This window comes from Schistocerca americana, chromosome 1 (assembly GCF_021461395.2).
Source record: "Schistocerca americana isolate TAMUIC-IGC-003095 chromosome 1, iqSchAmer2.1, whole genome shotgun sequence".
Taxonomy (NCBI): domain Eukaryota; kingdom Metazoa; phylum Arthropoda; class Insecta; order Orthoptera; family Acrididae; genus Schistocerca; species Schistocerca americana.
In genome coordinates this window covers 119,152,937-119,169,321 of record NC_060119.1, presented here as the reverse complement: position 1 = coordinate 119,169,321, position 16,385 = coordinate 119,152,937, and the positions used below count along the sequence as shown (strand labels likewise).

The 16,385-nt window shown below is 42.7% G+C and overlaps 1 protein-coding gene across 1 annotated transcript in view; it reads right to left on the bottom strand.

Annotated features, from left to right (window-relative positions):
* Positions 1-8,971, bottom strand: part of LOC124605159 (tyrosine-protein phosphatase non-receptor type 23-like) — a 167,361-nt gene extending 158,390 nt beyond the window's left edge. The window contains exon 1 of the mRNA XM_047136685.1: positions 8,878-8,971. Within this exon, the coding sequence (XP_046992641.1) occupies positions 8,878-8,971 (94 nt within the window). The remainder of the gene's footprint in view (positions 1-8,877) is intronic.
* Between the last annotated feature and the right edge of the window lie 7,414 nt (positions 8,972-16,385).

Sequence of the window (16,385 nt, the reverse complement as noted above, 5' to 3'; positions counted from 1 at the left end):
AGGTTTTAAACAAGTTTTAATGATTATTGATACATACTCGAAATTTGCCTCAACAGCGAGCTCTATAACAGATATTTCAAGATCGTAATGGAACAGCAATGACTATACTACCGCTTGACATTCTCTTAGATGAAGACATGTCCAGTTGAGTGTCTGAACTGAATAATAAAAACACAAATGAGGATGTGTTTTAACATTTGCGATACTTGTAAATGGACTGACATCCTTCTACAAATCATTGACATGTATAACTAGTCTGTCCATGGGATCATATAAATGAGGTCAATTGACGTACATGATAAAGTGCTTATAAATTACGTGTTCAGTCAAAAGGGTAGAGCCATGCAAACAGAGATTTAATGTAGGTAATTTACTACATATTTCAAAATACGAGACAGCATTTGAGAAATCATACCCCCCCCCCCCCCCCCCGCCCCCCAGAGTGATCAACAGATACACAGTTTCCAAGGAACGATGAACAAACTCTAGAAATTACATCTTAAACGGTAGCAGTGGCAGGGATCTTTACACAGAAGAGTACAGAGAAGCAATGAACCGGATGTCTTTCTCGTCGAATGTCATAAAGTGAGAGGGGAAAAGTTCTTGTTTAATGACTCGGCTTCCCTCAGTCGCACAACATTTGGAAGGATTGTAATAACACAAACCTGAAACAGCACAGCAAAATAGCATATGTGGTAGGAAGCTCATCAACGAAAGTAGTGGTATTCTCGATAAATCACCTAGAGAACTTCATATCTCTACATATATCTACTGTGGACCTGGAACCAAGTTACAGAAATGGCTCGTGCATCGTGACAAGGGAATCAGTCTTTTAGATGAGGCCTTCAGACATCAAGATATCGCATACGCAGTAAATAAAGATGTTCCCGGATATCATGATGCAGATCTAATATTAGCCCATCGTGTGAAGGAAATACACTCAAGAAGAGATATTTGTATGGCCATCGAATCACTACGCATTTAGTGCATAAAGCAATGCACGCCAATCTTAAATTAGGTATGGGCTAAATTTTAGTCGAGTTGTAAATGCAGCTCATCGTCCACGGAACAATAAAGAGAATAAGAAGAAGAAGGGCATGTAAGGATGTTTAAAAAATGCATTCAGGTATCATTGGCAGCGGCTAAAAGAGCCTCAAAAGGAAAACTGATTAAAATGCCTAGAGTCCTATCATAGCCTAACATATCAGCTGGGATCGTTCCGTTCATAGTTCTGGCCTTGGCGGTGATTTCAGCGGTGGTGTTTTAGCCAGCAGTGTGACAGCTATCGCCAGGTAGTGAAAAATGAGGAAAACACGCTGCAGCAGCTTGGCGAGATAAAATGACATAAGAGATTCGTGGAATCTGTGGCTATTGGGAAAGGACTATATTTAAAATCACACAGGAAAGGGCTTGGATGGTAGATTAAAAAAAAGAAAGCTACAGGTATCGACCTGCTTAAGTTCGTCAAAAAGTTTTCTATCTCGAGTTTTTGTGGAGTGTTCATGTCAAATGCACTACCCACGACTGTGTGGAAATATAATGAATGTGAAATTGTAAGTTTAGATATTGTGGCAGTACCTGGAACTCACTGGGTGGCGTATGTTAGAAGAACAATATAAAATAATGTCTAATATTTTGACTCATTCTGCGATTTGGAGTTCCAGATGAATTTCGCCGCTGCTTTTGCGGTAATCAGTATTACTACAGGGTCAATACATACCTCTGAGTACATCTACGTCTCAAGTTTGCCCTGACAGCTACAAAGAAGAACAAGATATAAAAATGATAATCAGAAATACCAGTTTGTCAGCTGCGCATTAGGAGCAATGTCATTCATTTTGACTTCCAGCGGTCGATCGCTGGTACTAAGCACGAATGACTCTTCACCATCTGAACTGAGCAAAGGAGATAGAAGTATTGTGCTGACAGGCTTAGAAAAAGCGGACTATTCCTAATATCACAGCATAAAACTGCAATCCACAGCTGCGAAGTGGTAAAGTTGTGCAAGTACTTCGTGGCTTATATGACTTTGATGCTTTAGACGAATATTAGGTTTTGTGTTATGAGTGAATGTCAGCAAGCTTAAAACAGAAATAAGAATGAATGAGCGCATACTGGAATTTCCAAAGGAAAATTCAATTGGATCGTTAGTAGGTTTCCACAGAAGGGTTCAAATAAATTTCACGAGTCAGTTCATTCACTGGATGTACTACTGGTTAGCATAATTTGAATCGAGTAAAGTATTGCAGCGAATTCATTTCTCAATGATAAATTGATTCATACAATCTACTGATTCTTGCATACATCTGTCCACCATATAAAATTATGGAGACATCCCAGTGACTGTTCAGACATTAGATGATCTCGAGGTGAGGACTGTGGACCAGAAAGATTGTCTCGTCGATATTCGCTGTGAAGAACTTGTGATACACCTTCATTTGAAGCAAAATAGGAATACAAGATACGACAAGCATCTCCAGCCAACAGCACTTCACCTTATAACCGAAACACAACGTGCTAATATCAAAGTATCGGCAATTCCTTACCTCGCTAGGCTTGAAGCCATGCAGCAACAATGTCAACATTCAACATAGTCGCTTCAGTCAAATATGATGAACGAATCATTGGTCTGGAATAGTTCTCACACAAACATTTTGCTTCGGCAATGCTGGATAAAAATGATAAGGTATGCATAATCATCCAGCACGAAGACACTTTGACGATTCCTAGCAAAAAATTCCTGTACTTGGAGGGGATATTCACGAAAAAGCATGGGAGTCCCACTGCAGCATCCTATCTTACACATAACGCATTCACTTTCCTGTTTCAAGAAATAACACACAAGCTGAATGGTGTTGAAATTTACTGCATGAGCAATGTAGGGATAATATCAATCTTAAGAGCATGCACCTCAGCGTCAGAACTAGATTTCAGCGTTTTGCAAAACGCAGGGTGGTTTATGGAGAAACCACTGTCAACAGATGAGTGGAAGCCTTGTAGCGTCGTAAGAGTGGAACTGTCAGACTGCTGTCACGTTGTAATTAACATTTAATTTCAACATCTTGACATCATTTACGATCTTATTAGAACAGTCACAGTTACAACACAGTCCACTAACGACGCAACATGAACGTCACATCAATCTAGAACACTTGAAAATGGCGATTAAGCTGAAGCAGTCTGTCGTAAATAAAGATTACTTATTATAAGCAGCTATTTGGTGTATCAACTCTAATAACTTACAGAAATATTGATCTAAAAGTGACACCGTCTGCTTTTCTGTACGTATGCTAGATTTCGTCAAGCATTCTGTGAGAGTGAAGAGAACAAGAGATGCCAGCTCAGTCCAAAGGAATTTAAGACTCTACCTCCAATCGCCGTTGTAGATCACTCCAAACAGAACGAATTTACAAAAAATGGTCCTGCTGACGTTGATATTGAATTTGAAGCCGCTCAAAACTTTCCATCAGAAATGGCAACGTTCGCATCACTACGAGTACCATATGATTTAATCATCAAGTACAGTCAACTTACCAGAACTGTGTGGAGACACATAAATTAATAGATGTATCATAACAACTAAACCAATTCATAATGGCACTTCAAACTGCTAACATTGTAATCGATGTCCAGCGCTTCCTCGATGAACGCGGACCTTTTACATTTAAAGATGCCACATTTTCTCGAATGAGGGGCAAGTTACCGCATCGTCTCCTACAACTACCACCTTTCACAGACATCAAGTGACTCAAAATGCGTAAGAGTGCGCTATGCAACTGGGTTGAAGATGGAATAATTTTGTAAGACATGCTGACATTAATTCGAAATTTCTATCATATAGACTCGATTATTTACGTAAAAGCTAATGTCTCCTCATGGATAAATGGTGTTTGCAGGAACCCCACTTTTAGAGATCTAGAACCGTATCGCCTTAGGCTGTAGAAGAAGAATTATTTTGCTTGAGGATTACATAATGTAAAAGTACTATTTAATTGGATTATAAATAAATTAATGTAAAAGTATCTTCGATGTCTTCTTAGTTCGCAAAAAGTGTCCCTAACACTCTACCCCAAGAGCCACCATGACATACGAGATCAACTCCCGGTGGAAGCGAAAATAATGCTGGCTGACATGTACCCTCACCACTGCTGCGCCAACCTGGCCTATATATGGAGGCTTAGCAGGCTTAGTTTCACTTCAATCTAATCCAAGTATTCACCTCTAATTTTTGTACCAGCCTTAGAATCATCGTCATCAAGAAGAGGTCAGGTAGTGATAGTGGCAGTGGCAGCACTAAGTGCCGTCGTTTCGAAGGCGAGGTTGATGATAACAGTTTGCATCTTTCCTCTCCATGTAGGTATTAGTCATATCCTGTGTGTAAATGGTTGTATTTTCGATACTCTTGACTGTTATATTGTTGCTGTTTTTACGATTGATGAATGACTATACTCTATGGGCAACCCCTATGAGTACACCATCTCAGGACCCTGATGATAATGATGTGACTGATTTAATCACTCCATCCCAGGATCCCGGTGGTGATGTTGGTATGAACGTACCTCTATACGTGAATGAGCGCCTATATTTTTTCACATTTTACTTACCAGTATCATTCTTGCTGTTTCAGAAACAACCAATTATGATGTTGTACCACAAAGACCATTCACAGCTTTGACAGTATCAGAAGGTTGGTGTACAAACATCAGCCCATGCATTGAGCTGCTGGCTACAATTTCTTATGATAAGTGTTGTATATACATCTCCGTGTTAATGTCATTCAGGTTCATTCTCACTATTTCAGAGTCGATCAATTTTCAGGCACTCGCATCATTTTCGGCATCGCCAACATCAGAGGGCTGACAATTAGATATTAACTCATGGACTGTGATACTGGCCACAATAAACTAGACTTCTAACTATGTAAGAAATATAGCCCTCTTTCCGTCTGTATGCAGGGTGACTCAAAAGTAACTGTACGCACCTCGTGGGTGTGATGTGCAGATCAATATGAGAGCAGACTGTTTTTTCTGGAACTGTTTTATTTACGAGTTATGATGTATAACGTCATTTTTGATAAGCTTTACATTCTGGGCCAGTATAGGCTTTTGACCTGTCGTGTTCATCTGCATATCGACTGGTGTTGCTTTGTCAATGGAGTTCTTGCTCATTTCAGTCAGGTGGCAAGAGAGTATCTCAGAGTTGCTTATCCTGATAAGTCGACAGGTCTGCAGAATCAGTTGCTTGGGCCATCAGATCTACGGATTTTAAGCCCTAGCTTTAAGCCTTCGTGGCCATATCAAAGAGCTCTTGCATGCTGTTGCAATTGAGAACGTAGCGCAACAACATCAGTGAACTGACAATTAGTGTGCAACGTTCCAGAATAAAATGAACGGAACGTGCAACATTCTGAGAGTTGAGAAAAGTCGAGCACGTCTCTGTCTTCGTTTATACTAACATCATTTTGAACACATCCTGGGCTAAACGTACAGTACATACGTGTGTGGAATGTTGGGTTCTTTCATACCGTTACTCTCTGAAAAGAATTAATTTTCTGTTACAAAAAAAAAAAAAAAGGTTAAAATGGCTCTGAGCACTTTGGGACTTAACTTCTGAGGTCATCAGTCCCCTAGAACTTAGAACTACTTAAACCTAACTAATCTAAGGACATCACACACATCCATGCCCGAGGCAGCATTCGAACCTGCGGCCGTAGCGGTCGCGCGTTTCCAGACTGTAGCACCTAGAACCGCTCGGCCACTCCGGCCGGCAATTTTCTGTTACCCTTGTAATCTCTTTTCTACTGCATAATAAATCAGTTTCAGACAAAACTTTATTTAACATTGTACTCTTATTTCGATTGTAAATTGCACTCACGAAGTGTGTACAATTACTTTTGAATATATATTATGTGGTCAAAAGTATCCGGGCACCCCCAAAAACATACGTTTTTCATAGTAGGTGCATTGTGCTGCCACCTATTGCCAGGTACTCTATATCAGCGGCCTCAGTAGTCATTAGACATCGTGAAAGAGCAGAATGAGGCGCTCCTCAGAACTCAAGGACTTTGAATCTGCTCGGGCGATTGGGTGTCACTTGTGTCATACGTCTGTACGCAAGATTTCCACACTCCTAAACATCGCTAGGTCTACTGTTTCCGATGTGATAGTGAAGTGGAAACGTGACGGGACACGTACAGCACAAAAGCATACAGGCCGACCTCGTCTGTGGACTGACAGAGACTACCAGCGGTTGAAGAGGGTCGTAATGTGTAATAGGCAGACATCTATCCAGACCATCACAAAGGAATTCCAAGCTGCATCAGGATCCACTGCAAGTGCTATGATAGTTAGGTGGGAGGTGAGAAAATTTGGATTTCATGGTCGAGCGGCTGCTCATAGGCCACACAACACGCCGGTAAATGCCAAACGACGCCTCGTTTGGTGTAAGGAGCGCAAACATTGGACGATTGAACACTGGAAAAATGTTGTATGGAGTGACGAATCACGGCACACAATGCGGGGATCCGATGGCATGGTGTGGGTATGGCGAATGCCCGGTGAACGTCATCTACCAGCATGTGTAGTGCCAACAGTAAAATTCGGAGGCTATGTTGTGCTATGATGTGGTCGTGTTTCTCATGGAGGGGCTTGCACCCCTTGTTGTTTTACGTGGTACTATCACAGTATCGCCTTACGTTGATGTTTTAAGCACCTTCTTGCTTCCCCTGTTGAAGAGGAATTCGGGGATGGCGATTGCATCTTTCAGCACGATCGAGCACCTGTTCATAATGCATGGCCTGTGGTGGAGTGGTCGCACGACAACAACATCTCTGTAACGGACTGGCCTGCACAGAGTCCTGACCTTAATCCTACAGAACATCTTTGGAATATTTTGGAACGCCGACTTCGTGCCAGGCCTCACCGACCGATACCGATACCTCTTCTCAGTGCAGCACTCCGTGATGAATGGGCTGCCACTCCCCAAAAAACCTTCCAGCACCTGGTTGAACGTATGCCTGCGAGAGTGTAGGCTGTCATCAAGGCTAAGGGTGGGCCAACATCGTATTGAATTCCAGCATTACCGATGGAGGGTGCCACAGACTTGTAAATAATTTTCAGCCATGTGTCAGGATACTTTTGATCATATAGTGTGTGTGTGTGTGTGTGTGTGTGTGTGTGTGTGTGTGTGTGCGCGCACATGTCGAGTGCTGCTGTTTTCATGTATACTTAACAAAAAGTTGTTCTTGTTTTGTTTGCTGTAGTGAGCCAGGTGCAACAAGGCATGTGATTCGTTATAGGTCAGTGGATCACTGTGAGCCAACTCTCAGACTTTGATGATGATCACACTGAGTTTTTAACTATCTCTTTTACTTGAGTGTGTGTGTGTGTGTGTGTGTGTGTGTGTGTGTGTGTGTGTAAATTATCTGATACTTATAGACTGTTGTGCTGTTTTTTCAGAAATTCTTAATAACTGGAGCTGCCACTCCTGTCATCTGCAACAGGGCCTTCGTGAGCAGCAGTGTTGACACATGTGCATGGAAATTCACAGCCTGCAGTGCCGAAGCCTGCACCAATGGTGGCTGAGACACACCCCACACTCCATCCTCTGTGGCCAGCAGTGCATTGTTGGCAGCTGGTCTGTTGTGGGCAGCAGCAGCACCATCAATGTCACCATCACCACTACCACCATCAGGGTCAGTCAGCCTGTTCAGCAGCACCATCATCACTGACACTAGGATCATCTGGATATGGTGTTTATAGTATTAGTGGTGATTAACTATCAGCCAGCAGTACCCTCTCCACCCATTTTGAAAGTGAAGACAAGTATGTTCAGGTATGCTACACAGTATTACCATTTTCGGTTATTCAAGGTTCAATTGGACACAGGATCTTGCTCACCCGCATCTGTTATTTGGCCATGTATCAAGATCTAATACTTTTCATGAATGAGTACTTACCCTCTCTGGAAAGTTAGCTCTCCAAGATACTAAAGGATCAACAGTATCTTAACATTAAGTGCAGCACTATGATGCACTGTAGTTCACTCCCCATCTAAGGAGGGTGTTTCAAGGATCGTCTTTATTCGTAATGACAGAATTGTGGGACACATCATTTGTTGACTGGAAGATGAATGTACCCCAAGTCAATGCAGACCTGACTCTCTGAATTCGAACAAAGAGAATTGAGAATAGCCCTCTTTAGAGTTCTGTGTTTGGACATTCAACACATGTGTATGCTCCAGTACATGGATGGTCGTCCTACATCCTCCTTCCAAAGAATATAGCTGATAAAAGTGCTGTTACTAATTTCAAAGAAAAATGATAAATATTGTTGCGTCTGTGAATAGAAAAGAAACAAAAATATACATAACTTTAATAAATGAGCTAGCACTGCCTCTGGAACAGTGATTAGCAAAGTCTGTGGATAAATACACTGGTCAGATTGGTACCATTTCCATGCAGAGTTGCAATCCAGGTAAAGGCAATCTGAGTGATGAGGTGCTGAGGTAACAGTTATAGCATACTTCTGGATGAGACTCTGGAGTGTGGTGCCACATTTGCTTATAAAGTCCTTGCAGTGTATGAATATGACCACCATCAGTGAATCTGCCGTGTTGTGGCACAGCATGACTGGAGCGGCGTCAGCATGAGTTACTTTGTGAAGGTATGCTGGCTGGTGTCTCTATGATACTGCAGAGGCAGCTATGTGCAGGGGCCTCAGCTGCATTGTCTGGCTGTGCGGCACTGCACGAGAGCCAGAAACCACTTGCCATGGACAGTGTGATGTTTGATATGTGGCTGTGTGATGGCAGGTGCCATGGTATAGACACTGATGATACCACACTGTTCCCCTTTCCCCCTCCCCAAAAAGGTCTCACCATTGCAGTCTAGTGTGAGGGGCCATGGCGGCAATGGGGTGGCCTGAGTCTGAGGCATGTTGATGAGGTCAGGCCAGAAGGTGGGTCCCGACATGGCTGACCAACATTCCAGCATGATCCACTTTCCAGCATTCGCTGAAGGAGCGTCTGGAAAACCCAAAGATAAACTGGAGGCAAAATGCAGCTCTAGCTTGTTCTGGTGGCTTACAAGGATGGCTTGATAGGTCTGATAAAAAAGCGAGAAAAATGTCTGTTTCGTAAACAGTACACCATACTTCTTGACATAACATACTTATAGGGATATACATTTGGTCCAGTGACCCTCCAGCCTTTTCATCCCCTTGGAAAAATAGGTTCTGTGAATCTCTGCAAAATACTCGTTGGTTGCAACAGTCATTTCCTCATTTGATGAAAACTTCTTCCAGCAAGCCAAAGTTCCAAGTTAGGGAACATGAAGATGTGCTCGAGGCTAAGTCTTGTAAATAGGATTGATGAGGAATCAGTTCAAAGCCCCACTTTTGCCGTTGTTATCGTTCCTGTATGGACTGGGCATTAGCCTGGTGAAATAGTACTTTTTTGTATGTCAACCTTCGTATTTTTTCTGCCAACACAAGTTTCAAAGGGTCCAACAATAAAGGGTAATAGGGTCTAGTTATGGTTCTGCCTTTTTCCAAGTGAGCTATTGGGATTATTCTTTGGGAATCTCAAAAGATAGTGGCAATCACATTACCAGCTGACAAAATGATCTGCGCCTTCTTCAGTGCAGTTTCACCAACCTTCGTCCGCTGTTTTGACTCTGATGTGCAACGATGGCTCTAGGTTTCATCAACAGTCAAAAATTCGCGCAGAAAGTCTTGAGAATTGCGATTAAACATCGCCAGGCATGGTGTTGAAATATTATGCCGGATGCACTCTTGGTCGACTGTGAGCAATTGGTGCACCCACTTTGCACTCTTTTGGTCGACCGTGAGCAATTGCAGCACCCACTTTGCACACGAATTCTTCATAGGCAATTCTCCATGCAGGATATTATACATTCACTCGTTTGAGAAGCCGACACTCTCAAAGACCTCAAGAATTTTTTTGGCAGTCTTGCATTACCATATCATGGATCTTGTGAATGGTTTCCTTTGTGGTGACCGCAAATGGACAGCTTGAGCAAGCTTCATCTTTGGTTCTTGTCCGTCTGTATTTAAATTCATTAATCCGAAAGTTAATCATCTTCAATGATGGTGCAGAGTCCTCATGAACTTCATACAATTGCATTTTTATTTGTGCAGTAGCTCATCCTTTCAAATGAAAATGTTTAATAGCAGCATGACACTCGGTTTTCTCCATTTTCAATCGCAGTTGACACACTTACCAATTCAGTTAGCTATCTAATTAATTGTATGTTGTTGAAATTCTCTCTACAATGCTTGAAATAATCAAGCTTACTAAATATGAAAGCACAACAAAATTTTCCATTCTTTCATGGAAATTTACCACACTTATCAAACCATCGTCGTAAGTGAGTCCACTTCCATGGGTGTGTCAGTAGATGATGGCAAAGAGGACAATAGCCATGGCTGGGGTGGCAGGAGATGCAGCGTTCATTACAGTGCTGGGGACTTTAAGAACAAAAGGTGCAGTGCCAGGGGCTGTGGAGGTTGGGGGTGCAGTGGCAGATCGTACAGCGCCCATGGATGAATTGACCCAGGTTCCAATGTGTCTGGCAGCAGCAGCTGTGGTGCAGGAAAAGCTGTTGGTAATGCTGGGTTGCTGGTATGAGACCCACCATGGATAACTGCTGACGGAGAAGCCTATCCAAATATGCTCTGGAACAGAAAGTTCTGCAGTAGGACTGGGAATAGTCAAGAGTGCAGTTTATTGTAGTGTCTGTGTTGATGGTGACCCAACCTGTCAAGAATAACATAGGTTGTTGTTTGCTGTTAGATTGTGGTGAGAGAGTTGCCGATCTAATGTGTATGATCCCATTGGCCTTACAGAAAGACATGATTTCTATCAAATGGTTCAAATGGCTCTGAGCACTATGGGACTCAACATCTTAGGTCATAAGTCCCCTAGAACTTAGAACTAGGTAAACCTAACTAACCTAAGGACATCACACACACCCATGCCCGAGGCAGGATTCGAACCTGCGACCGTAGCAGCCCCGCGGTTCCGGACTGCAGCGCCAGAACCGCTAGACCACCGCGGCCGGCCATGATTTCTATCGAAGGTAACTGTGGACCATTATCTGACACAATGGTGACTGGTAATCCTTCTTGCTAAAATATAATTGTTAAAGCTTGAGTTGTCCTGGCTGATGCTTCAGAATTCAGAGGTACCACAAAAGGAAATGTGGAAAAGTATCCACTACAATATGACATCGTGTACCCCAAAAAATGGCCGGCCACTGTGGCTGTGCGGTTCTAGGCCCTTCAGTCTGGAACCTAGCTGCTGCTACAGTCGCAGGTTCGAATCCTGTCTCGGGCATTGATGTGTGCGATGTCCTTGGGTTAGTTAGGTTTAAGTAGTTCTAAGTCTAGGGGACTGATAACCTCAGATGTTAAGTCCTATAGTGCTTAGAGCCATTTGCACCCCAAAAAAAGGCCCTACAATATCAATATGAAATGGCTGCCAGTGGACATCTTGTCAGGGCCAGTCAATAATCTGTTGATAAGGGACAGGCAGGTTCTATGGGTATCCTTTACAATGTGCGGTCATGTCGTCAATGTCCTTGTCCATGCTCAGCCATGTGCAGTGCCACCTGGTGAACTGCTTTCTACATACGACGCATCAATGTTCTTTACAAAGTAATTACGACACCTGCTGGCACAAAGGTGCAGCGATCAGCAGTTAGGTGTGTTCGTTTGGTGTGTGTAAGGCCACAACTCCATTCTGGACTGAAAAGACGTCCCACTGGGAAACCAAAGCTGAAGAGTCACATGGGGAAGAACCTTCCTATCCACTGGCCAGCCTCCCTCCAATAAACTGGTGAGGGAGCCAGAGGGTACCATCTTGCCTCGTATCTATGGCGATCTGATGATGGTTAGTCATAAAGGTAACCATCGTGTCTTCATCAGTGTGGTCAATGTGAAAGCAAGCTTGCTCAGAAAAATCAAATTTTGTATCTGATCTGACATACCATAATAATTTCATAAATATAATTGGCCAGGGCAAGAGCCCAAAGTTGGAGTTTTTGTGCTGCCTGGATGAGCACACGTTTGGCTGAGTGGAATAAACTGATGAGAGGCTTGTGGTCCATTAACATAAAAAATTACAATCTGTGAAGATACTGATAAAATTTGAAAAGGCCATAGAAGACGATTGTCAAGGCTAACTTTTCTCAAGTTGACTGAAATTCACTTGAACTTTTTTATGGAATGGCGCGAAAACAATTGGGAGGTCCTTGGCGCGGATCCTGTGGGGCAGCTCCCCCAGTGCCATATGAGCAGGCATCCACTGCAGGATTGAAGTAGACTTAGACTAGACATCTGTCGCTAAGCAAGACATTCTTTACTGTCTGGAAAGCCGTTTCGTGCTAATATGATGAGACGAAAGGAACAATTTTCCATACGAGAGCATATAAGGGTCAACGACCTGCACATACTTAGGTATAAATCAAAGATAATATGAGATCTTGCCAAGAAAAGCCTAGACCTCAGCGAAATTCATTGAGGAAGGGAGCTTACAAATAGCCTCCGAGTGTTTGATGGGAGGGCGAACTCTGTGGGAGTCGATGATGTGACTGAGGTATTCGATTTTAATAGAGAAAAATTCTAATTTCTTCCACTTGCATTGGAGTCCATCATTGGTGAGTGTTTGGAAGAGGCATTCCAGGTTCCAGAGGAGCTGCTGTGGAGTCCTGCCAGAGACGACAACGTCGTCCAGATAAGGAGCAGGAAGGAACTTCCGATGACATTTTCTGTAAAAAGTGTTGGAAGATAGTTGGAGCAGAAGCGCTGCCAAAGGATAAACGCTTGTATTGGAACAGCCTGATATGAATGTTAATGAAGAGGAAGGCTTTTGTTACGTAATCCAATGTAAGTTGCAGAGAGGTATCCTTCAGATCTGTCTTTGAGAAGAACAGGCCACCTTGTAATTTAGCCATTACCTGTCCAGGTGGATCGACAACGGACTGTGCTTTGACAATGGACTTAAAATCTGCACAAAGGCAGAGATTTCTGTTGGACTTTCTGACTATGACGTGGGTTGGCGCCTACTGACTGACAGAGATGAGTGTGATAACCTGCAGGTCCTGCATCCATCTGAACTCTGCTGCAACGTCCTCGCAGATGACATGGGTGACATCTCGTGCTTTGATGAATCACAATTGTGTAGTATTTTTCATGATACTCTAGGTGGAAAATTCTTCTGCCTTACTGAGGGAGTCGTCAAAAAGAGTCCTCAAAAAGCTGATGATATTTGTCACAGAGCTTCATGTCGCTGTTGTTATGGATATGGGAATAGTTCGTTGCCACATTATGCGAGATTTGGAGGCTGAAGATGTCAAAGGTGTTGAGGCCAAAAATTTTAGGACTGTTGGAAGAGTGAAGCAGAGTGACTGGAACTGTCTTGATGCTGAATCTCTAATGCATCTGTAGAAGACATTTTCCAATGACAGCGATGTGATCCCTATTGTATGTGGTGAGGGCCTTTGGTGGAGCCTCAAGCATTGTGGAGCAGAGGTTTTCGAAAAAGCACTATAGATCAGTGTAACAGAACCCCAGTATCCAACTTGAAATGGAGATCCTGATTCTGAATACACAATGTTATGAGAGGTATCTTTGGGTTGCGTACAAGCACAGACGGATGCTGGGAGCGACTGACAGCCCAGCGAGTTGATTCATGCACAGCGGAAACGCTGTACCAGGTTTGCACCTGTAAAGACTCTTCAGAAACCAAATGGTTTAAGAATGCCGCATCATCATCATTGACCTGGTGAGTGTCCATTGCTTCAGAACCATGGGTGGCCGAGTCAACAGATGGGACCCATAATTTCCTTGAGCAAACGTTTGGAATGCGACTAGCCTTGTCGCAAAACAAACATTTGGTTCAGCAGAAACAGCAAGTGTCTCTATCATGAGAGATGTAGCATTGGGGGCAGGATAGCAATTTTCTGCTATTACGCTACGGCAGGTTGTTTATAGTGCCCAGTAGGACCAGAGACCCCATGTGGAGAAGACCAATGTGCGTCTAGTGTCCACCACAAGTGACATTTCCAGCTCTTCAGTGTCAAACAATTCCTGCGCCTCGATAACACAAATGAGTCTCAAGCATGAGGTTCGAGAGTTTAGGACTTCCTACCAAAGTCTAGAATCAGTAACATTTTGAACTATAGCAGTCAGCAATGTGGGGTCTGTGATGAGTTGCTGCAGGGACATACGAATTTGCAGGTGTGGATCATGCCCCGTAACTCCATAGGACACTGCCTATAGGACCAGGTGAGTTGGCGTTTTGTTTGAGGAACTTATACCGTGCAGTAGTGATCAACATCTGGGAGATTTGGGAGTTGAAGTAGTTATTGACAGCTATAATGAACTCTCGGAAATGAACTGATGCAGACCTCTAAAGGAAAAAAATCTTGATGCAAATGGACAAGATATCTATGCCAGCCAGAGAAAAAAAAATATGATCATTGAAAATGACCCGAAATGTTGTAAGCTGCAAGGTGTTGATACAGCGGCAGTGTCAAACTTGTAGAACGGTGTAGCTGAGTAGTGTAGTCCAGGATGAGACTCAGGAGTGTGTTTCAATGTGCACTTATAAAGCCCTGGTGGTGTTTGAATATGCCTGCCATTTGTGAGTTTGGGGTGGCATGGCGCAGCATGGTTGGAGCAGCATCAAAATGTAACTATTTAGTGAGGCTACGTCGGACAGTGCTGTTATGATACTGCAGATGCATCTCTGTGTAGGGGTCACGCCTGCACTGTGGCCATGTGGACTGCGTGATGTGTGCCCTTTGGCCGCATGACGGTCATGGTACAGCCATTGATAATACCACAAGCACTGCTTACTGTGGTCGCTTCTGGCTTGTAACTATCATTGGAATTAGTGGATGTTATAAACATGATGGTATTAAATTCCCAATGAACCTTCAGGAAATCAGTACATTTGAGAGGCAGAATACCAAAATATCTATTCAAGTATACAAACAATCCTGTTGGAGGAACATCCGCAACTGAGTATTATATCAGAGGTTGAAAATATCGCTTCAGTTGTAAAGTTCTTTTATTATCACACGATCGATTTCGGGCTCTTCAGGTGTCGTACTGGAAACAGCAAGAGACAGGAGAGTATATGGCCAGAAGGAATGCAAGACAGATGATTGTGTTGTTACATGCAAAGTCGTTGGAATTCTTTATTTTTCTAAACTCAGTGGCTGATGTCAGAAACATGCAGTTTTGTTGTTAATTTCTGAGGGCGAGAAACAGCACTATTGCTGGATCAGATGCATGTCACGCCTTCTCTCCTCTCAATGTCGAGAAATAAGGGTACAAGAAATTTTTGTCCTAAGTGCCTGAACTCACTACAAGTGAGCGATTAACACAGTACCTGCTGGATAGCTCTGTCAAGGACCATGTACATTTAGAGATGCCTACTGAGAATAATAAATTCTTGAAAGTTAAGAATTTTCTCCACAAGGAGCGAGTACCTTTTGAAACATATTCGTACTTTGAATGTCTTCTTACTCACGTGGCAGGTTGTAAGAGTGATGCAACTGCCTCACACTACACTCTCACAGAACGTCACATACCTTTTTTGGCAGCACATTAGGTTCTATGTGCACTAGCCGAGCACTTGGCTGATTACAGCATCGGTATGAGCAAAGAATGTGTTAGTGTCTTGCCTGACATCACCGAGAGATTGCTGTACATATATCAAAATCTGGCAAAACCATACAAATATTTCAGTTCTGAAGCACTGAATACAATTTTATATGATTATTTTTTGTATATAGTGGAACATGCCTAATGCAGAAAAAGCGTTATATTATAGTGCGCCACAGTTATTTATTTATGTACAAGGAAGCTACTTTTAAGACAAAGATCATACAGCTCCGACAATGCTGTTATGTGAAAGAGGCGATAGTTCTACAATGACTTTACCTGAGAAGGTCAAGCATTCGAAAGAAGTGCACTGCACGCATAATTTTCTGCCATTTTCAATTGACTTTTAGCAATTTAAGTGACAAGATGGTATCAAACAAACTGTATGTGTCAATAACACACTCGTCTTATAGATATTACACTACTTTTAGCCCAGAAAAACATTGCTTTCGGCAGTCATCGAGAAGACGATTCATCGGAAAACAAATTTCTTAGAACTGGTGCAACTGATGACGAAATATAATCCACTATTGAAAGAGCATTGTTTAAAACTTGAAGAGTTCGCTGGTGCGTCAAAGAGCTTATCTACTTATTTGTATTTTAGACGAACGTGGTAAGCAAAAATTATTTCTGATATAAAAAAGGCTAAGCACTGCCGATAAAACAGGATTGACCAAATGAGCCAAATAATTA